This window comes from Dipodomys ordii, unplaced genomic scaffold, assembly GCF_000151885.1.
Source record: "Dipodomys ordii isolate 6190 unplaced genomic scaffold, Dord_2.0 Scaffold55, whole genome shotgun sequence".
Classification (NCBI taxonomy): Eukaryota; Metazoa; Chordata; class Mammalia; order Rodentia; family Heteromyidae; genus Dipodomys; species Dipodomys ordii.
In genome coordinates, this window is record NW_012267271.1 from 4,601,222 (window position 1) to 4,623,274 (window position 22,053).

General features: G+C 49.1%; 2 protein-coding genes across 2 annotated transcripts in view; one reads left to right on the forward strand and one right to left on the reverse strand.

Moving 5' to 3' along the window:
• Trub2 (TruB pseudouridine (psi) synthase family member 2) overlaps positions 1-8,976 on the reverse strand; it is an 11,549-nt gene extending 2,573 nt beyond the window's left edge. Inside the window, exons 1-7 of the mRNA XM_013021333.1 lie at positions 8,839-8,976; positions 8,416-8,547; positions 6,688-6,762; positions 3,506-3,567; positions 1,581-1,662; positions 1,267-1,339; positions 433-569 (exon numbers count right to left, since the gene is read on the reverse strand). Coding sequence (XP_012876787.1) covers positions 433-569; positions 1,267-1,339; positions 1,581-1,662; positions 3,506-3,567; positions 6,688-6,762; positions 8,416-8,547; positions 8,839-8,947 — 670 coding nt within the window. The 5' untranslated portion in view covers positions 8,948-8,976. The remainder of the gene's footprint in view (positions 1-432; positions 570-1,266; positions 1,340-1,580; positions 1,663-3,505; positions 3,568-6,687; positions 6,763-8,415; positions 8,548-8,838) is intronic.
• Positions 8,977-9,139: 163 nt separating this feature from the next.
• Coq4 (coenzyme Q4) lies at positions 9,140-19,474 on the forward strand. Its single transcript, XM_013021535.1, has 7 exons — positions 9,140-9,448; positions 9,528-9,659; positions 11,837-11,933; positions 12,336-12,438; positions 16,631-16,760; positions 18,039-18,132; positions 18,864-19,474. Exons 1-7 carry the CDS (start codon positions 9,379-9,381, stop codon positions 19,033-19,035), a joined length of 798 nt encoding a protein of 265 aa, XP_012876989.1. The 5' UTR covers positions 9,140-9,378; the 3' UTR covers positions 19,036-19,474.
• The last annotated feature ends 2,579 nt before the right edge of the window (positions 19,475-22,053 follow it).

Genomic DNA, 22,053 nt, shown 5'->3' on the forward strand with positions numbered 1-22,053 from the left:
GCCCAGGCCCAGAGTTCAGGCCCCACGACCGGACCAAAAAAAAAAAAAAGAAGAGTGACTTAGGAGCTGGGAATGTGGCTTAGTGATAAGAATGCTTGCCTAGCATGCATGAAGCCCTGGGTTCGATTCCTCAGCACCACCTACCACTGTGACTCAAGTGGTAGAATGCTAGCCTTGAGCACAGAGAGGCTCAGGGGCAGTGCCCAGGCCTTGGGTTCAAGCCCCTGGACTGGCAAAAAAAAAGTGATTGACTTGACATGAGAACATTTGTTCTGAGCTCTGAATCTGGCCAAGCCTTGGTCAGGAGGAACTTGACATCTAAAGCCTTGGCCAGCAGACATAAGGGTTGGTATGTGCTGTATGTGCTGTCCTCAGCTGGGTCAGAGGACAGTGCGCTCCGACAGAGCACTCCACAGTGGCTCTCCACCTTACCTAAGAGGAACTCTGGAGGTGAAAAGTTCAGGCACCGGATGCCAGTAATGAGCATCGGAGACTTGCTCATGGGCCGAATCATGCCTCTCACAGCCATCTCATAGGCTTCCTGAGACTGCAGGTCTAAATTGGAGTACCTGGAGAACAGGAGGGGCAAGATGGGCAGACAGTGTGGAGTCCCCAACCCACGGTGCACAACGCCTACCTTCAGTCACTGAACTCCCTGCCATCCCCTGCTCCTCCAGCTACATTCAGAGAATCCTACTTTCTTGGTCTTCAGCTGCTAAAGGCAGCCCCTGCCCACCCTCCTTGGCCTCCCTGTCACCCAGTTGGTGGCTCCTGTGCCCCTAGCTGTCCTCTGTACTCCAGTGCCTCAGCTTAAGACACCCAGCGGGCATCTTAATCTCAGCCCAACCCAAGTGACTTCAACGTAAGGCCCTGCCGTGTGTCCTAACGCGCCTGAGAGTCCCGGGTGACTTCCCAGCCGCTTCTCCCCCTGTTCTGTTCTTTTGCAGCTGCTCACTGGGTATAGTGACACTATAGGGTACAGCCTGCTCCCCACCTCCAATTTCACTACCCTGGGTCCCTAAGATCTCTGTCAGATCACAAGATTCCTAGGAGGGGAGTGGGCTTTCTGCTTTCCTGGCTCTCCAGTAGCCAGCCCAAGACAAGGTTCACACCAACACTTCTGCCATGTCCTGGAGGAATGGACACATGCACCTGTCTGGGAGTCTAAAGACATGATCCTTGTAATCTCACCCCCGTGGACAGAGCCCATGCAGCTCCTCGGCACTTCCAGCAGCCCCAGCACCTTCCCTAGGACCCCCCACTCACATCACCAGGGCCTTCTGATGGGAGCCTTGGATCACAGCCAGGATCCGGTCCAGCTTCTCTCTAGTCACATGGTCTAGAAGAGGTGGCAGGAGGGAATTGTCAGTGTACAGGTACCCCAAAGCTGGGCCACAGCAAACCTGGCAAGCTACTGTCCCCCAAGTCAGCCTCCACCTTGGAAATGGGGATTCCATGTGGGGTGGAGTGTTAAAAACTGCACCAGTGCAGCGTGGCCTGGGAAAGATGAGGCGTCAAGGAGAAGCAGACACAGAGGAAGGCAGAGGCAGCCATCCCTCTCACTTGCCCCCAGCTCTCACCATACGTTGTCTTCTCCACCAGACGCCCATCCTCACAGAAATCATCTGTGGCTTTGCCCAGAAGGCCTCGAACGGTGTAATCCTGAAAGGACAAGGAGAGGAAGATCCAGTCACTGTCCCAACTCTAAGCTCTAGATGAGGTTGAGGCCTCTGGTTTCCACTCAGGATTACATGCTTCCTGGTCGTATTATTACAATCTACCTAGCACATGACTATTTAAAAAAAAAAAAGGTAAGCCAGAAGTTGGTGCCTCATACCTATAATCCTAGCTGATTAGAAGACTAAGATCTGGGGCTGGGAAGGTGGCTCAGTGGTAGAGCACTTGCCTTGCATGCCTGAGGCCCTGGGTTTGATTCCTCAGCACCACATAAGCAAAAAAGGAAAAAGCCAAAAGTGGCGCTGTGGCCCAAGTGGTAGAGCGCTAGCCTTGAGCTGAAGAGCTGAAGGACAGCACCCAGGCCCAGAGTTCAAGGCCCCACGACTGGACCAAAAAAATAAAAAAAAAAAAAGACTAAGATCTGGAATTGTATCAGGAACGGTGGAGAAGGGTAAGGGAAAGTGAAAGGGGGGAATTGATTAGAATACATTGAACACATGCCTGGAAATGTCACACTAAATCCCCCCTTCTAGAGATAATGTATGCTAATAAAAAACAAAAATGAGCTTGTTTAAAAAAAAAAACAACGGGGGGAGGGGGGAGGGGGTGGAGATGGGAAGGGGAAATAAAGGAGGAGGCAACAATGCTTGATAAGAAATGTACTCATTACCTTGCCCCTCTGTACGGCATTTTCACAATAAAAATAAAATAAAACAACAACAACAAAACAAGAAGCCGGGTGCTGATGGCCCATACCTGTAATCCTAGCTACTCAGGACTGAGATCTGAAGATCACGGTTCAAAGCCAGCCCAGGCAGGGAAGTCCGTGAGACATTTATCCCCAGTTAACCACCAGAAAACTGACACTGTGGCTCAAATGATAGTGTTCACCTTGAGCTGACAGCACCCAGGCCTAGAGTTCAAGCCCAGAACCAACTAAACAAAGACAAAGAACTGGATGGTAGTAGCTCACACCTATACAGGCTACCTATACAGGCTACTCAGGAGGCTGAACTCTTAAGGATCATGGTTTAAACCCAGCCAGGAGTTAAGTCCATGAGACTCTTATCTCCAATTAACCACCAGAAAATCGGAAGTGTTGCCATGGCTCAAAATGGTAGAGCACTAGCCTTGTGCCAAAGAGCTCAGAGAAAGTGCCCAGGCCCTGAGTTCAAGCCCCATGAGTGACAAATTTCTTTGGGGGGCGGGGGGAACTCTCTGATGATCTGGACATCTTACAGATTCCCCAGCATAGAAATTCTGCTAGTGAAGAAGCCAGGCGCCGGTGACTCACGCCTGTAATCCTAGATACTCAGGAGGCTGATATTTGAGGATTGCAGTTCAAAGCCAGTCCATGAGACTCATCTCCAATAAACCACTAGAAAACCAGAAGTGGCGCTGTGGCTCAAGTGGTAGAGTGCTTGCCTTGAGCTGAAGAGTGCTGGGCCAGCGCTGAAGCCCAGAGTTCAAGCCCCACGACCGACAAAAAAAAAAAAAAAAGAAAAGAAAAGAAATTCCACTAGTGGCTGGGCACCAGTGGCTCACATCTGTCATCCTAGCTACTCAGGAGGCTGAGATCTCAGGATTGTGGTTCAAAGCCAGACTGGACAAGAATATCTGTGACTTTTATCTCCAATTAACCACCAGAACAACCAGAAGTGGCACCGTGGCTCAAATGGTAGAGCACTCACCTTGAGCAAAAGAGCTTAAGGCCAGAGCCCAGACCCAGAGTGCAAGCCCCATGACTGACAAAAAAAAAAAAAAAATTCTGCTAGTGAACTCCAGGGAAATATCCCACATTAGGCGGGCCATCCCTGGAGCCCCATACCTTGGTGAGGTGAGCATCATACATGTCCATGAGAAGTCTGCGTCCATGTCCCACGCCGAGCACTGAAAGGCAGCCGCCAGCCATCATACACCTGGCATTCTCTTTCCATTCCCCTAGGGCGCCCCTACCGCACCATCTGAATACTCCCTCCTTGGATGCTGTCGCAGCTAGCAAAAGGACATGAATTTCTGCAGGGAGCAGTGGGCAACTCTGGGAACATGACAAAATGCAGATTTCTAGGCTTCCACTACATGTTCTGAATGACTCCTGTAAAGAAGGAAGCTAGGGTCCTTAAGCTTCTTAGAGGATTCAGATACACTCAAAAATAGGAGACAGCTGGGCATAGTGGCACATGTCAGCTACTCAGCAGCAAGTGTGGCAAAAGGATAACAAGTTTGAGGCCAGCCTGAGCTATACAGCAAGACTCTGTCTGAAAAAATAAGCCTGGGATGTCTGTGAGGGTAATTTTTTTTTTTTTTTTTGGGTCCGGTCGTGGGGCCTGAACTCTGGGCCTGGGCGCTGTCCCTCAGCTCTTCAGCTCAAGGCTAGCGCTCTACCACTTGAGCCACAGCACCACTTCCGGCTTTTTTCTTTTTGCTTATGTGGTGCTGAGGAATCGAACCCAGGACCTCAGGCATGCAAGGCAAGCACTCTACCACTGAGCCACCTTCCCAGCCCTGTGAGGGTAATTTTTATCTTTTGGGGGCTTGAAACAATGTGCAGAAGTGGGAGAAAGTAGTGTCTGATGCCTGCCAGTGTTATGTAGATAGAAGGAGGCAAAGCACAGGAAACCATACAAAGAGAGGACCCAACAAAGTGACAGCCATTGTATGGCCACTTCCTGCCTCTCCTGACCTATTTGTCCCTCTGGCTAAAGGAAAGAATAATCCTCCATTCACTCCTGGAGAGCAGAAACAGAGAGAGGACATGAGATCATGTCTGCCTGCCTGTACCCCAGAAAACAAGACAAGGAGATCAAGACTGCTGAGGCCGACGGATGTGGCTACCACCTGACCCTGGGGATACAAATGGCTTATGACTCAGGGCTTTGTGTGGACAGCTCTGGCAATATCCAGATCCTTGCCAGAGAAGACAGTCACATGCCTGGCTGTCACATGATGTGATAATGTGTCCCTCACAGAACCAGGCCACTCTCTGGTCCTCAAAAGTCAAGGCACCCATGCTCTTTTTTTTTTGGTCAGTCGTGGGGCTCGAACTCTGGGCTTGAGCGCTGTCCCTGTGCTCTTCAGCTCAAGGCGAATGTTCTACTGCTTAAACCACAGCACCACTTCCAGTTTTCCAGTGGCTTATTGGAGATAAGAGTCTCATGGACTTTTCTGCCCGGGCTGGCTTTGAACTATGATCCTCAGATCTCCTGAGTAGCTAGGATTACAAGCGTGAGCCACTGGCGCCTGGCACACCCACACTCTTGAGACCCGATTTTCTTCGTTCAGATCATGCCTGTAATCCTATCTACTCAGGAGGTTGAGATCTGAGGAAACCAGCCCAAGCAGGAAAGTTCTTAAGACTCTTATTTTTATTTTTTATTCTTTGCTGGTAGCAGGGCTTGAACTCTGGGCCTGAGTGCTGTCCCTGAGCTCTTCAGCTCAAGGCTAGCACTCTACCACTTAAGCCACAGCACTACTTCTAGCTTTTTCTGTTTATGTGTTTACTGAGGAATTGAACCCAGGGCTTCATAGATGCTAGACAAGCACTCTACTGCTGAGCCACATTCCCAGCCCAAAGTCCTTGAGACTCTTAAATCCAATAAAAAACTTAGAAAAATTCAGAAGTGGCAATGTAGTGTGCTCAAGTAGTAGAGAGCTAACCTTGAGCAAAAAGAAGCTCTGGGACAGCACCTAGGCCCTGAGTTAAAGCCCCAGGACAGGAGAGAAAAAAATAAGGTCACACAGTATCTACCTAGTAAAGCAATTGAGGCTAGTCTTGGCAAAAGTTCTCAAGAATTTACTTTAATAACAAAATTTAAAAGAAAGAAGGAAGGAAGGAGGAAGGAGGGAAAAAAAAAAGAAATAAAAGAATGTCAGATGCTGGTGGCTCACATCTGTAACCCCAGCTGCTCAGGAGGCTCAGATTTGAGGACTGCAGATCAAAGCCAAGCTGAGCAGTGAAGTTCAGGAGATTCTTAACTCCAAATAACCTCCAAAAAGTCAGAAGTAAAGATGTAACTCAATTGGTAAAGCTCCAGCCTGGAGTAATAAAAGCTGAGGGAGAGTATGAGGCCCTGAGTTCAAGGTCCAAGACCTATATGAAGAAAAGAAAACGGGGGGGGGGGGGCGGTGGAGGAATGGGTCAAGAGGTAGGCTCTGGATTCTATCACCACTATTGCCAGAGAAGAAAAAATTGTTGTGGTAACTGAATGTGCACACCGGGCCCCAAACCACACACACATCTCACAACCTGTGAATTCCTTTCTCCTGCTAGTCATCTCCCCCACTGATCAGAGACGTAGGGCAGTAATCAGGGGAGAATGGCAGTGGTAAAAGGTGGCTGTCAGGGGGCTGGGAAGGTGGCTCAGTGGTAGAGTGTTTGCCTAGCATGCATGAAGCCCTGAGTTCGATTCCTCAGTGCAACATACACAGAGAAAGCCGGAAGTGGTGCTGTGGCTCAAATGGTAGAGTGCCAGCCTTGAGCAGAAGATCAGGGTCAGTGAACTTTACAACTTGGGGGGGTAGGGGAGTAGGGCGAGAAATAGGAGAAAATGAGGGAAAAGAAATGTACTCATGGGGCTGGGAAGTTGGCTCAGTGGTAGGGCGCTTGCCTTGCATGCCTGAGGCCCTGGGTTCAATTCCTCAGCACCACATAAGCAAAAAAGAAAAAGAGCTGAAGTGGCGCTGTGGCTCAAGTGGTAGAGCGCTAGCCTTGAGCTGAAGAGCTGAAGGACAGTGCCCAGGCCCAGAGTTCAGGCCCCACGACCGGACCCAAAGAAAAGAAATGTACTCATGACCTGACTGATGTAACTGTAGCCCCTCTGAACCCCACCTCTACAATAAAATTTAAAAAAAAACACAAAACTACCACCTAACAGGTGCACCCTTTATTTAAAAAAAAAAAAAGTGACTGTCAGGGGAGAAGTGGATTGGACTTCTGGTAGCTCCCTGATCCTCCTCCTCCTTCTCTCCACACCCTTATTAATGTACTCCCTGGCTGGCCACATCACCTACCAAGCACTCCAGAAGACCGGGTATCTAGCCGGTGTCCCACGCCAATCTTCAGTCTGAGGAATTCTGGTCCACATACTGGAAATGAATAGCAAGGTCCATTTCTTCAACTAATTGAGCCTGAAATGGCTTTAGACTGTGTGGTGACCTCATTCTTAGATTGGAATTCATTGTAGCCCCATCTAGGCTCAGGCTAGACTTTATGGCTTCCCCATCTTGAAATCTAGGGCCCAGAGGGAGGGCAATCCAAGAGGCCTGTCACTTTGCTTATCACCATTCTCCTCATGAGGGGATTCAGGAGGTCTGGGTCTAACACTAGAGATCAAGATTGTGGGGGTCCTTGCCTAATTCCAGCTAGTGCAGCTCCTGGCCATTCTCCTAATAAGAAAATGGGGACTGGAAGCTCCCTAAGGCTGTCTGTTAACAGTTCTACCTACTCGGCTCAGACACATTAGTTGCTAAGAAAATAAGTTGAGTTTGGGGATTGGTACATGTTTGTAATCCCAGCACTAAGGAGGCAGAGGCAGAAGATTGGAAGTTCAAGGCCAGATTAAATGAGAGTAAAATCCTGTCTAAAACAAAAACAAAGAAACAAAAGCCAGGTACTGGAGATTCACAAGAGGATCCTGGTTAGAGGCCAGGCAAAAAGTTCATGAGACCCCCATCTTAACCAGTAGCTGGGTGAGGTGGTATGTGCTTGTCATTCCAGCAATAGGCTGGAAGGCTGAGGTTCATGGTTCTAGGCCAGTTCTTCTTTTTGTTTTTGGCCAGTCCTGGGGCTTGCACTCTAGGCATGGGTGCTATTCCTGAGATTCTTTTGTTCAAGGCTAGCACTCTAGCAGTTGAACCACAGCGCCACTTCTGGCTTTTTCTATGTATGTGGTGCTGAGGAATTGAACTCAGGGCTTCATGCATACTAGGCAAGTACTTTACCACTAAGCCACATTCCCAGCCCATCTAGGGCAGTTCTTAATATACCATCTCTACAGAAAAAAACTAAGGATGGTAGTACATGCCTGTCATCCCAGCTATGATGGAACACATAAATAGGACTGTAATCTGGACTAGCATGGAGAAAAAGCAAAACCCTATCTCAGAAGCAAAACAAAACAAAAATAGGCTTTTGCACACATCTATATCCTATGTTACTTAAGAGACTGGCTGAGATCCAAACAAAAGGATCATAGCTGGCAAGCAAGTCCATGAAACTCCATCCTCTGAAATAACCAGCAATTACGATCTGAAAATCTCAATTCCTATCTGACATGCTATAATAGAAACAGTCAACAACTACAGTCAACATGCCAAATCTTCAAATCTATGTTTCATTTTACTTTAAGAGACCAGTCTCACTATGATACCCAGACTGGCCCAGCCTGAGCTCAAGATATCCTTCTGCCTCAGCATCTCTAGTAGTTGGGACTACAGATGCACACCCTGCTGTCTACATGTGCTTTGCACTAGAATCGTAAATGTTTTATTGGAAAACAGACAGGCTCATTCCCTTCCATACTGTCTTTAGGTGTTTTTCACAATGGCAAAGCTAGTCAGATGCAGCCCACATAGCCAGCAAAGCCTAAAGTATGTAGAGTCTGCCCTTTCTTGGGAAAGTTTGCCAGTCCTCATTCTAATATTCCATTTTATTATGGTCCTCCAAAAAGTTGGAGACAAAAATCTGAAGCACTGGACCTTGACTCTAGCCAGGGGTTTTCCTGCTTGAATCGGCCTTACCCAGCCTATGGTTGGTGAGGGTGGGCACGCTGGTGGCTTTGAGAGTCAGCTGTTTCTCTTCACCGTCTTCCACAGGGCCCAGCAAAAAGCGAACACGCTGTTCAGGAGCAGGAGGTTTCCCAGCATTGAGACCTAAACACACACGGGTATGAAAATATTGGATCACCTGGGAAGTGTGATGGCGTGGAAAGATGGAAGCACACGTGTGGAACCAGAGTAGCAGTACTTATGTTCAAATCCTGACTCGATTGTATTAACCATATGACTACTGAGGAAAGGTAGAAGTAGACCATTAGAAAAAGCAGAAGTAACAGATCATGAGGAAAAGCTCTCTGCCCAGCGAAGAGGCCACGTGACTTTATTTTCAGGAAGGATCAGAAGCAGAGGTGGGCTTCCAAGAGAACCAGGATTCCCAGCACTCACCCTTCAGAAGCTGCATTTCTACAGTATCTCTCAGGTGCAGCCATTTTAGTCCCGGGGGCTTATATACCGCGAAAAGCCCGTGGAGGCGCGCCAGGCTCGCGGACCCCATAACCCAAGCCTCAGTTCCGCCGAGCCAGAAAGCGGACTCCAGACGGAAGTGACCTGCGGGCCCGCCGCAAATCTAGTCCTTACACTAGGCGCCGCCAAGTTCCGCAGCCGGAAGCGGTTCGCATCTTATTGTCCTCGTGTGGAAAACGCGAGGGGGGGAAGAAAACAGGGCCCCCCGAAGAACCGCAAAGCTGGAGAGGTTATGTCCCCTTTGGAAACCCACTCAGCATTGACAGGAATGGGGAATGTTAATACGTTAAGTAGGTGGCAGACAGGCCACATGGGCCATACGACTATTTCCTGCCGTTACTCTGACGTTTCCCCGCAGCGTAATTGAAGGTGGCGTCTGTTGACGCCTCTGGCCCTGCGTCCGCAGAGGACTTGGGGACGTGCGACGTGACCCGCCCATCCGCCAAGCGGACGTCGGCTGCCATGGCGACGCTGCTGCGCCGGGCGCTGTGCCCTCTTGGACGGCTCCGGAGTCGTCCCCGACCAGCTACAGGTATTGGCCTGGTCCCGGGCAGGGGCGGAAGGAATCTGCGAGTAACTCAGCTAACCTCGGCCTTGTTTCTGCTCTTTAGCTGCGCCCCTCCGGGCCGTCAGCCATGGCGCCGGCCTGCTGTACCCAGACCACATCCCCACCTCCCGGTTGCAGAAGGTGCTGCTGGCTGCGGGCTCGGCGGGAATGGCGCTCTACGACCCTTACCGCCACGGTGAGAGCAACGTTCTGCCTTTCCAGCAGGGCGGCAAGAGGTCGGGACACCCAAGCCTAGCAACACTAGTCACCAGGAATGTTCTATTAAAAGTGCAAGTTGAGGGCTGGGAAGGTGGCTCAGTAGTAGAGCTCTTTCCTTGCATGCATGAGGCCCTGGGTTCGATTCCTCAACACCACATAAGCAAAAAGAAAAAAGCCGGAAATGGCGCTGTGGCTCAAGTGGTAGAGGGCTAGCCTTGAGCTGAAGAGCTGAGGGACAGCGCCCAGGCCCAGAGTTCAGACCCCACGACCGGACCCCCCCCCAAAAAAATTTTTTTTAAGTGCAAGTTGATGGGCGTCGGTGGCTCAGGCCTGTAATCATAGCTACTCAGGAGGCTGACATCTGAGGGACATAGTTCGAAGCCAGCCTAGCTAGGAAAGTCCGTGAGACTCTTATCTCTTCTTAACTACCAACAAAACAAAACGGCTGGGAAGGTGGCTCAGTGGTAGAGCGCTTGCCTTGCATGCTTGAGGCCCTGAGTTTGATTCTTCAGCACCACATAAACAGAAAAGCCAGAAGTGGTGCTGTGGCTCAAGTGGAGAGCTGGGGGACAGCGCCCAGGCCCAGAGTTCAAGCCCCATAACCGACAAAAAAAAAAAAAAAAAAACCCACGAAGTAGAGCCATGGCTCTAGTAGTAGAGTTCCAATCTTGAGGGGGGAAAAAAGGCAAAGGGACAGCACTCATACCCTGAGTTCATGTCCCAATACTGGCACACACCAAAAAGGAAAGGAAGAATGAAAGGAAAGGAAAAAGAAAATAAGCAGTTTGAGCCGGACACCAATGGCTCACACCTGAAATCTTCCTAGCTACTCAGGAGGCTGAGATCTGAGCATGACAGTTCGAAGCCAGCTGGGGCAGGAAAGTCCGTGAGACTCTTATCTTCAGTTAACCACCCAAAAACCACGAGTGCCACTGTGGCTTAAGTGGTAGAGTGCTACCCTTAAGCACAAAGAGGTTCAGGGACAGAGTCCAGGCCCTGTTCAAGCCCCACAACCTCCAGAAGGAAAAAAAAAAACTGGTGTAGGGTCATCAAATAGTAACTGTACCTGAATGCAAACCAGCACTGTGATAGAAAAGGCTATACCAATCAATGAAGTACTGATCCTCTGTTGTAACAAGGTTACATCTGGAAGTGATTAAGGAATTCCTTAGCACCAGGAATAATAGCTATAAATAGTTCAAACACCAGAAGCTCATACCTATAATTCTACCTACTCAGGAGGCAGAAATGCAGAGGATCATGATTCAAGGCTAGACCTGGGAAAAAAAATTGGGAGATCTCTCATCTCAACTAGTTGCTAGGCATGGTGGCAGACACCTGGCATCCTAGCTATGTGGGAGGCTAAAATGGGATGGATCCTGGTTTCTGGCCAGCCCAGGTTAGGGGAGAAGGGTTGTAAGACCCTGTCACAACAGAAAAGGCTGGACATGATGGAGTGCACCTGTCATCCTAGTTGCAGGCAGGAAGATAATTAGGATCATGGTCTGGGCTGGCTCGAGCAAAAAGCAAGACCCGAACTCAAAAATAAACAGTATCAGACACTAGTAATGCATGCCTGTAAACATAGCTTCTTCAACTGAGATCTGAGGATGGTAGTACAGAGCCAGCCAAAGCAGGAAAGTTTGTGAGCCTTTTTTTTTTTTTAACCAATCCTGGGGCTTGAACTCAGGGCCTGGGCACTGTCCCTGAGCTTCTTTTTGCTCAAGGCTTGCATTCTACCACTTGAGCCACAGTACCACTTCTGGCTTTTTCTGTGTATGTGGTACTGAGGAATCAAACCCAGGGCTTCATGCATTCTAGTCAGGCACTCTACTCCTAAGCCACATTCCCAGCCTGTGAAACTCTTACCTACAAATAACCACCATAAAGCTGGAAATAGAGATGTGGCTGTAACAGAGTACCTGCCTAGCAAGTACAAAGCTAAACCTCAATACTGCAAAAATTAGTAAAATAGCTATAAATGTATTGAGTCATTGCTGTGTTTCAAGTGATTAGCTAAGCAATTAACATGAGTCTGTACAAGTAAGATTTAAATATTGTCCCTGCCTTACTGTGTCTCGGAGAACTAAGACTCAGACCTGGTCAGATAACTTAGATGACCTTCCCAATCTTTGCCCATTTCTGTCGTTTCAGACATGGTTGCAGTTCTAGGGGAAACTACAGGATGCCGTACCCTGAAGGTTCTCAGGGACCAGATGAGGAGGGATCCAGAGGGTGCTCAGATCCTACAGTAGGTCCCAGATCTTCCCAGAAGCTTGGGGCATTCTCTAGAGATCATGAACTATACAGGTGTCACATTTTGTTAGTCCTCTTCCTCTAGGGAGCTTTTCTTAATACCCTGACTATGGATGCTTGCACCGGCTGGGCACTCCAGAAGCACATATGTGTGTGCCCATGATAAGGCAATATGCTGGCCTCAAGGTTCTGTGTCTTCATTAAGCTCCCATAATGTGCTAGCTGTATTCCATCCTGCAATATCTTTATGAGTACCCTGCATCCATCCTTGGTTTGTGTGAGTCTCCTCAGGTTTAGCCACTTTGCTGGTCTGTGCCCCTTCCTTACTCCTAAGCTTGCCTCAGTTGGAACTTTGCTGGTACCCTCCTCTACCCATATTCTCCCTTCTGCCTTTCAGGGAGCGTCCCCGGATCTCACTGTCTACTCTCGACCTGGGCAGGCTCCGGAGCCTGCCTGAAGGCTCCCTCGGCCGTGAATATCTCCGGTTCTTGGATATGAATGTGAGTTTTGCTTCTGTGCTGTGGCAGTCACCAAGAATGGCAGACACGTGGCATGGGAATGATACCCTGGGACAGGGGAAGCCCTGAACTGCTTCCACGATCAAGAGGGCCTTCTTTTTTTCTTTTGGTCGGTTGTGGGGCTTGAACTCTGGGCCTGGGCGCTGTCCCTCAGCTCTTCAGCTCAAGGTGAGCACTCTACCACTTGAGCTACAGCGCCACTTCTGGTTTTTCTGGTGGTTTATTGGAGATAGGAGTCTCACGGTCTCTCCTGCCCGGGCTGGCTTTGAACCGCGATCCTCAGATCTCAGCCTCCTGAGTAGCTAGCTGGGATTACAGGCGTGAGCCACCAGCGCCCGGCTTCAAGAGTGCCTTCTGTCTGGTGCCCAGGTTTCATTTTTTTCTAGAGGATGGGCAGATGGGCTTGGAAGATCCTTCCAATTCAGTCACTGGTGTTGATTAACCTTATTCTGCATGCCCACTGCCAGGCTCATCCGTTATCTCACAGTCAAGAATGTTTTATTTGGGCTGGGAAGTGGTAGAGTTTGCTTGCCTTGCATGCATGAGGCCCTGGGTTCGATTCTTCAGCACCTCATAAGCAGAAAAAGCCAGACGTGGCTCTGTGGCTCAAGCAGTAGAGCACCCGTCTTGAGCTGAATTGCTGAGGGACATTGCCCAGGCCCAGAGTTCAGGTCCCATGACTGACAAAAAAAAAAAAAGTTTTATTCGCCGGGCACTGGTGGTTCACACCTGTAATCCTAGCTACTCAGGAGGCTGGGATCTGAGGATCAAGGTTCAAAGCCAGCTCAAGGCTAGGTCTCTACCACTTGAGCCACAGCTCCACTTCCAGCTTTTTTGGTGCTTAATTGGTGACTTTCTTGCCAGGCTGATTTTGAACCACAATCCTTAGATCTCAACCTCCTGAGTAGCTAAGATTACAGGCATGAGCCACAGGTGCCTGGCTTGGCCCATGTTTTTTACCCTCTCCATTTCATGCTAGTCCCACAGATGCACCTCTGCCAAGTTTCTTGGCAATCTAGACTGCTGGAGGAGCAGAATCAAAGGCTGTTACAGAACCAGGTTCTCACCCCCTCTGTCATGGGTCTGCCCAGTACTTGTAGGATATTAGAAGCAGTGTCCCTGGCCTTGATATGCTGCTTCCAGTAGAATCCTCCCAAGTGGTGACAGCCATGGTCCTGAAGACAGGAATCTGTCCCTCACCCTCTCCTGACACTGGCCTTGGCAGAGCGATCCCCTGCTCTGATTTACACTTTCTTCTTCAGATTGCACCAGGATGCAAGAAGACTCATCAAACCTGCCAGGGCAGCCTATCCAAGTGCCATTCGGGGAGGGACGGCTTCTGAAGTCCCTAGAGCCTTTCTGTGGAGGCGAGGAATGGCAAAGGTCTAGCCAGGGCCAGCCTCCTCACCTTGCTCCACAACTGCCCTTGTATGGTAATAGCTTGGAGAGGTAACACTTCCAGGGCAAGGAAATCTGAATGGGAAGGGATGCCCTTATCCTAACCCACATTTAGAACTAGGCTGGGGGTCAGGTTGCTGACCTGAGGCTGATGTCACTGTGAAGTGTGGTCATTCTGTGAAATCCAGAAGGCAGGAATGGACTCTGGAGCTCAGGAGAGCTGGAGATAAGCCCGGTGCTGGTGGCTCACGCCTGTAATCCTAGCTGCTCAGAAGGCTTAAGATCTGAAGATTGCAGTTCAAAGCCAGCCCAGGCAGGAATGTCCATGAGACTCTTTTTTTTTTTTTTTTTTGTCAGTCATGTGGCTTGAACTCTGGGCCTGGGCACTGTCCCTCAGCTCTTCAGCTCAAGGCTAGCACTCTACCACCTGAGCCACAGTGCCACTTCCCATTTTCCGAGTGGTTTATTGAAGATAAGAGTCTCCTGCCTCAGCTGGCTTTGAACTACAGTCTTCAGATCTCAGCCTCCTGATTAGCTAGGATTACAAGTGTGAGCCACCAGCTCCCAGCTATGAGACTCTTACCTTCAATTAACCACCAGAAAACTGGAAATGGCACTGTGGTTGGGTGGTTGAGTGTTTGCCTTGAGCTGAAGAGTTCAGGGACAGTGCCTAGGCCCAGAGTTCAAGCCCCACGACCAAAATTAAATTTAAAAAAAGGGGGGCTGGGGGTTTAGCCCAGCGGAAGGGCGCCCGCCCGGCGTGCACGCAAGGCCCTGGGTTCGGTCCTCAGCCCTGGAAATAAAGGAACTGGAATTAAAACCTTGCCTTGCCCTGTTTTTACAGCCCTTTAACAAATCCTCATCAAAGTGAGGGGACTTAACATTTAGCTTCAAGGCACTGAAATGGCTGACTTATTAGGGATGTCAAGGTACTTGTTTTCTTTCAAATTTAGACTTAGTCAATTTATTTATTAGCTGTATGGTCTTGGGCAAGCTACTTTATCTTCCTGAGCCTTTTTTTCTTACTGATATCTAAGGATGATGGTAACACCTACTTCCTAGAGTATTTAAGTACAAAATGCAACAGTCTTTGTAAAGGTCATCATATAGGACTGGCACATAGGCACTCAGTAAAAGTAGCCTCACACAAAAAATAGAACTGCAGAGAAAATTAGGTCCTGGGGCCCAAAAGGTCACAAATTCAGGCCAAAGATGACACTGAGCCAGCAGCTTTTGGACAGGCTAAGGCCTAGTCTAGGGAGCAGGTAGATGAAGCTGTTCCTGAAGTGTGTGGGTGTTACAATAAATGGGGCAAGCAAGGAACATCTGGACGGCCTTACCTGGGGCCAGAGAAGTGGCCCAGGCAAGCCCTTTACTCTCTCTTTGAGGAAGTGTGAGCTCTTCCAGCCCTGCACTTGACACAAGGTTACTACAGTGAGCAGAAGAGCCCTCATATAGCAACATACACATAGAAATAGAAGACACGTAAGGGAAAACAAAGGAGGAGGCAACAATGCTTGATAAGAAATGTACTCATTACCTTCCCCATGTAATTGTAACCCCTCTGTATGGTATTTTCACAATTAAAAAAAAAATAGAAGACACGAGTAGTTTAAAGCCTAACACTAGCCGTTTTAATAAAAACAAAAGAGCCCAGTGCCACTGGCTCAGATCCGTAATCCTAGCTACTCAGGAGGCTAAGATCTAAGAACTACAACTCAAAGCCAGCTAGGACAGACAAATCCAAGAGACTTTTACCTCCAACTAACCAGCAAAAAGCTGGAAGTGGGGGCTGGGAAGGTGGCTCAGTGGTAGAGCGCTTGCCTTGCATGCTCAAGGCCCTGGGTTCGATTCCTCAGCACCACATAAGCAGAAAGAAGCTGGAAGTGGGGGCTGGGAAGGTGGCTCAGTGGTAGAGCGCTTGCCTTGCATGCTTGAGGCCCTGAGTTTGATTCTTCAGCACCACATAAACAGAAAGAAAAAAGCCGGAAGTGGCGCTGTGGCTCAAGTGGTAGAGTGCTAGCCTTGAGCTGAAGAGCTGAGGGACAGCGCCCAGGCCCAGAGTTCATACCCCACGACCGGACCAAAAAAAAAAAAAAAAGCTGGAAGTGGAGTTATGAATCAAATAGTAGAGTACCAGCCTTGAGTATAAAAGCGGAGGTACAGTACCCAGGCCTTGAATGCAAGCCCCAGGATTGGCGCATGCGCACACACACAAAAAGGTTACCAATTTCCATTTAATACAACTCCCTATTGCCCTTCCCAACTAAAGACTTTAGAGGCAAACAGGCTAGAAACACTGTTCAAGTTGGGTAGACCCAAGGACATGTATAGCCTCTCAGATTCCCCACCCTCGCCTGCGGTGGGGTGTGGACAGAAGCAGTCCACAGAAGCAGTGTGTGTTAAATTTTTATCTTTTAAGTAGTTGTACAGAGGGGTTTCAATTCAATAGGTTAGTTTATGAGTGCAATGCAGCTTGTGTGTGTGTGTGTGCTGATACTAGGGCTTAAACTCTGGGTCTGAGCTATCTCTGAGTTTTTATTTGCTCAAGGCTGGTACTCTACACCACTTGAACTATACCTCTGCTTCAGCTTTTGAAGGTAAGTCTTCTTGGCTGGCTTCAAACCTCTATTCTCAGGTCTTAGCCTCTGGCACCCAGCTAATACAATGCATCTCCATGAGTGTCACTAAGCACGGTTTGGGGGATGGGTAGGAGTTGGTGGGAGTGGTTGGGCCTTTTAAGCCCTGGGGACTATCAGAATGTCCTGTTTGTCAGAGGGTCTCCCCAGACACCCGAGCACCCACCCGCTTCGTGGATGATGAGGAGCTGGCGTACGTGATCCAGCGGTACCGGGAGGTACACGACATGCTCCACACACTTCTGGGCATGCCCACCAACATCTTAGGTGAGTGCATGAGGGAGAAGGGAGGGCAGGGCACCCTGGCGGGCTGGCTCCCTGCGTGTCTGTGGGGCAGATGCACCAGTCTTCACCAACTCACCCATCAAGCTGGGTCAGAGTCTGCCTTAGTTTCTGCTTTTGGAAACATGCCAAGTATTACCTTTGCCACCCATCCCCTTTCCCCATGCCCTCTCCCCCATGTGGCTCCTACACCCATGTCACAGCCTCCAGACCACTGTGTTCCTGCTTCAGGGCCTCTAGCAGTTGCCCTGCTCTGACCCCCTCCTGGACACTCCCCACTGGGAGAGTATTTGTGTACATACATGTGTGTGTGCGCATGTGTGAGTACTAGAACCTGAACTAGGGACCTCACATTCTTTTTTTTTTTTTTTTTTGGTTAGTCGTGGGACTTGAACTCTGGGCTTGGGCACTGTCCCTCAGCTCTTCAGCCCAAGGTGAGCGCTCTACCACTTGAGCCACAGCGCCACCTCTGTTTTTCTAGTGGTTTATTGGAGGTAAGAGTCTCACGACTTTCCTTGCCTGGGCTGGCTTTGAACCATGATCCTCAGGTCTCAGCCTCCTGAGAAGATAGGATTACAGGCATGAGCCACGGGTGCCCACTAAAAGGGCCTCACATTCTTGTTGGGTTTTCTTTCTTTCTTTTTTTAAATATTTTTTTTTTTTTGGGTCCAGTTGTGGGGCCTGAACTCTGGGCCTGGGTGCTGTCCCTCAGCTCTTCAGCTCAAGGCTAGCGCTCTACCACTTGAGCCACAGCACCACTTCCGGCTTTTTTCTTTTTGTTTATGTGGTGCTGAGGAATCGAACCCAGGGCCTCAGGCATGCAAGGCAAGCGCTCTACCACTGAGCTACCCTCCCAGCCCCTCTTGTTTGGTTTTCTTTACTCAAGTCTGGTGCTCTACCACTTGAGCTCCACTTCCAGCTTCTTCCTGGTTAATTGGAGATGAGTATCTCATGGATTTCAGGCTGGCTTTGAACTTCTGTCCTCAGATCTCAGTTTTCCAAGTAGCTAGAATTACAGGAGTGAGCCACCAGGACCCAGCCTTCACCTGGCTTTTGAGGTCCCCTGCATGTGAACCCATTTCCCTTCCAGTCCTTATTCTCCTCTGCTTGTTCTTGGACCCTCTTCTCCACCTCCAGAGCCAGTATAGGCCTGGCCACAGCAAGCACTGGCAGGGTTGGGAGGATGCCTCTCTGGGAGCCACCAGCAGTACCACTGCCCCCCACTTTGCACCTGCTTACCTCCATCCCATCCTTCACCCCCAGGGGAGATCGTGGTGAAATGGTTTGAGGCTGTGCAGACAGGCCTGCCCATGTGCATCTTGGGTGCCCTCTTCGGCCCGATCCGCCTCAGTACTCAGTAAGTTTTCAGGTGTGGGGAAAGGAGAATAGGAAATGGGAAGGGAACACAGGTCTTGAGCTGCCCTGTGGCTCTCTAGGAGGCAAAGGATGTGGAAGAAAGACAGAACAGGAACTGGCCTGATGCAATGATCTAAGCCTGGACCTCAAGGTCTCTTGGGGCAGACCTCCATTATGGCAGGGTCAGAAAGACAGAGTTGGTAGAAGGCACGGTGGTGCTGGTTTTTGGAGTTGGATAGACTTTTTTTTTTTTTTTTGGTCGGTCATGGGGCTTGAACTCTGAGCCTGGGGACTGTTCCTCAGCTCTTCAGCTCAAGGATAGCACTCTACCACTTGAGCCACAACACCACTTCCAGCTTTTTCTGCTCATGTGGCACTGAGAAATCGAACCCAGGGCCTCATGCATGCGAGGCAAGCACTTTACCACCGAGCCACCTTCCCAGCTCCTGGATAGACATTTTGTTCATTTGTTTATGGCAGTGCTGGGATTTGAACTCAAGATCTTTTGCTTACTAGCCAAGCACTCTACCACTTGAGTCACACTCTCAGTCTGTTAGCCCTCTACTTAAATCCAAGCTTTGTGGTACTCAAGACACATAGTTGGAACATGAGATTTTTACCTCACTGAGCTTCCCTTCAGCTTTACTTTGAGCTGGGTTAACCAAGTGCTGAGCATAGAGTGGGCTAAGTCCTTGGAACAGTGTGTCTTCTCTTCCCTCCACTGCCCTACAGGAGCCTGCAAGTACTGGTCTCGGAGCTGATCCCATGGGCAATTCAGAACGGACGCAGGTCCCCCTGTGTCCTCAACCTATACTACGAGCGGCGCTGGGAGCAGCCCCTGCAGGCCCTACGGGAGGAGCTGAGCATCACACCACCGCCCCGGCAGGTGCAGACACAGGCCTAGCCCGAGCTGTGTACCAGGAGGGCTGAGCCTGCCTCTGTGTGCCCTGCCCCCCTTGGGGTACAAGGGCCTCTGCCACTGCCTTTGTACTTTCTCTGAACACTGACCTTTGGACATCATTGAACATGATTGTCATAGTCATTGCTGTGTGGCCTGGAGGGCCAGCCTTGGAGGGAATGGACAGGGAAGTGGGGCTCCCAGGGGAGCTGGGAGCTGTCCACAGACAGCCACAGGTGTACAAGGATGGGCTACCAAAACTTACACTGGAATGTTCATGTCCTAAGCTTCTATCTGAGACTCCTCCCTGGCAGTCAGGTTTTTCTTTGGGCCAGGTGGCCTGTCCTCAAGGGAGCAAGGGCTGCACCCAGGTCCAAAGGCTGGAGAAGAGCTGGCCAGAGAGAAGATAAGTCTGCTATCTGAATAAAAGCTTCCATCAACTCAAGTGTCTGCTTGTCCTCCTTGACCCAGTGATGTCCTCAGCTCTGACTGTCTTGGACCTTTCAGCGCTGAGGGAAAAAATTCCCTTCCATCCTGAACTTGAGCTGCATGGCCCTCTCTGTGGGTCTGACTCCAGACCTGTGGGATTCAAATCCCCATCCAGCTGAGGGCTGAGGGCAGAGGGCAAATCCATTTCACTTGTCAGCCCCACTTTCATCCTCAGTCAAGGCAATGTCAGTGCCTGCCTTCTGGGGTTAATTTGAGGTTTTCTGAAATGAGGCATGAAAGAGCTCCAGAGAAAGGGCTGAGAGGAAGAAGACTTTTTTGTGGGTTTTAAGGAGGATTGTGTATGTGGTTTTGATTTTTTGACAGTCTGTCTACAGAACCCAAGATGACCTTAAACTTGAAATCCTCTTGTCTGCTTCCTGAGTGTTGGAATTGCAGATATGACAATCACACCCAGCCGGGGCTGTTTCCTTCTCACTGTGTTCACAGAAGGAAGCTGTTTGGCTATAGTTCATTTTGAAATGACAAATAAGCACCTTCCTGGGGCTGAGAAAGTGGCTCAGTGGTAGAGTGCTTGCCTTGCATGCATGAGGCCCTGGGTTCGATTCTTCAACACCACATAAACAGAAAAAGCTGGAAGTGGCGCTGTGGCTCAAGTGGTAGAGCACTAGACTTGAGCTGAAGAGCTGGGGGGACAGCCCAGGTCCAGAGTTCAAGCCCCATGACAAAAAAAAAAAAAAATTCTGTCCACAAGGAATGGAAGCAGGCAATGTAAAACGTCCCATTGGAAGTGTGGCGGCTCTGAGGATTTAGGGCCAGAAAACACTCCAAGATGACAGGGCCTTTGAGTGTTCCAGAGCTGCCAACTCTCTGTGGATAGGTCATCTGAGGCCCAGAAGTAGTCAAGGAATTGCCCCGATAAACTAGGACTCAGGCTATCAGCCTGATTGATTTTCCTATGTTTCAATGTATTATGGCCACAGCCATAATACAGCTGTGTTATATGCCAGTCAGTGCTAAGCACTGGAGGCCCCTCACATGGCACCTCAAGGTGGTCCCTGGGTGGGGTACTATTATTAGTGAGGTGTTGGCATGAGAGAGAGTCTGCCTGCTACTTCCAGTCCTGGGCTTCTCCACTGGAGGAAGCTGTCCTGACTCACTGGACTCCTGCAGGAAGAGAAGGGGCTCCTTGTGCCTCAGCCATCATGGCAGCTGTTTCCATGGCTTCCCCACCACACACTGCAGCCCAGTGAGTCACATGTGGAGGTGTGGGAGGTGGTCACACTCCTAGATGGTTCTCTCTGTCTTCCATGTGGATCTCTTACCCCTCTAGACACTAACCATGGAGTAGCATTTGTTTTGTGAGCTCATGGTTGGAGAAAATAATACTACCACTGACTTTTATTAGCATTCATTTGTTATACAAGGAAGATTTCATTGTGACATTTCCATATATGTATACAAGATGTCTTGATCAAACCCTCTCTATTGGTCCTTCTCCTCTACCTTTTTATCCAATGAAATAATGGGATAAATTCTTGTGTGTGTGTGTATTGCAGGGCAAGAGTTTGGACTCATAGCCTGGGCACTGTCCCTTAGCTTTTTTGCTCAAGGCTTTTACTCTACAACTTAAGTCACAATTGTACTTTCAGCTTTTTCCAGGTTAATTGGAGATAAGATGTTGTGATATGCCCAGACTGGCTTTGAATGTGATCGATGCTCAGATCTCAGCCTTCTGAGTAGCTAAGATTACAAACATGAGCCACCAGTTCCAGGCTTCTTTCTTTCCTTCTTTGTCAGTATTGGGGTTTGAACTCATGTTTTCTTGTTTACCTAGCTGGCTGGCTGGCTGGTACTCTACCACTTGAGTCATGATTCCAGTCCTTACTGTTTTTTTGAGCTCTTGGTATATTCTGTATATTAATCTCTCCGTTAAATATTTTTCTTCTATTAGTAGTCTCATTGGTGGTTTTGTTCTATCTTTTCCATGCAGAAGCTTTTAAATCTGATGCATTCCTATTTGTCCAATCTTGCTTTTATTTTCTTGGAGTCCTATTTAGAAAACAAGCTTATGTTTTCCTGCAGTAGTTTCCGTTTCAGATGTTATGCTTAGATCTTTGATCCAGTCAGAGTTGATTATACTGGGTAACAGGTAGGGATCTAGTTTCAGTTTCCTGCATGTAATCAGTCAGTTTTCCCAGGACCATTTGTTGAAAAGGTTGTCTCTTTTCTCCAGTGTACGTTTTTGGCTCCTATGTAAAAAAACAACAACAAACATCTGGGTCATCTGTTTCATTGTTCATTGTCTAAGTGCCAAGGTCTTTCTATGCTGTCTGGCTTGAACTCAGTCTTACCTCAGCCTCTCAGTGCTGGATTGTAGACATGTACCACCACATGTGGCCTGAGTTGTTTGTTGTTTTTTTTTCTAAATTGTGTAAATGTGTGTTTTGGTGGTGCTCCTGGAATTTGAACTCAGGGTCTTGCTAGGAAAACATTCTACTGCTGAACCACACTTCAGCTCCCACTCTGAGTTTGTGTGTGTGTGTGTGTGTGTGTGTGTGTGTGTGTGTGTGTGTG

Excerpts from the sequence above, each read along its gene's own strand:
- Coq4 (XM_013021535.1), top strand. The coding sequence starts at position 9,379 with ATGGCGACGCTGCTGCGCCGGGCGCTGTGCCCTCTTGGACGGCTCCGG. Across the intron at positions 12,439-16,630 it reads TCCGGTTCTTGGATATGAAT|AGGGTCTCCCCAGACACCCG; the intron begins GTGAGTTTTGCT and ends CCTGTTTGTCAG. Across the intron at positions 16,761-18,038 it reads CATGCCCACCAACATCTTAG|GGGAGATCGTGGTGAAATGG; the intron begins GTGAGTGCATGA and ends CTTCACCCCCAG.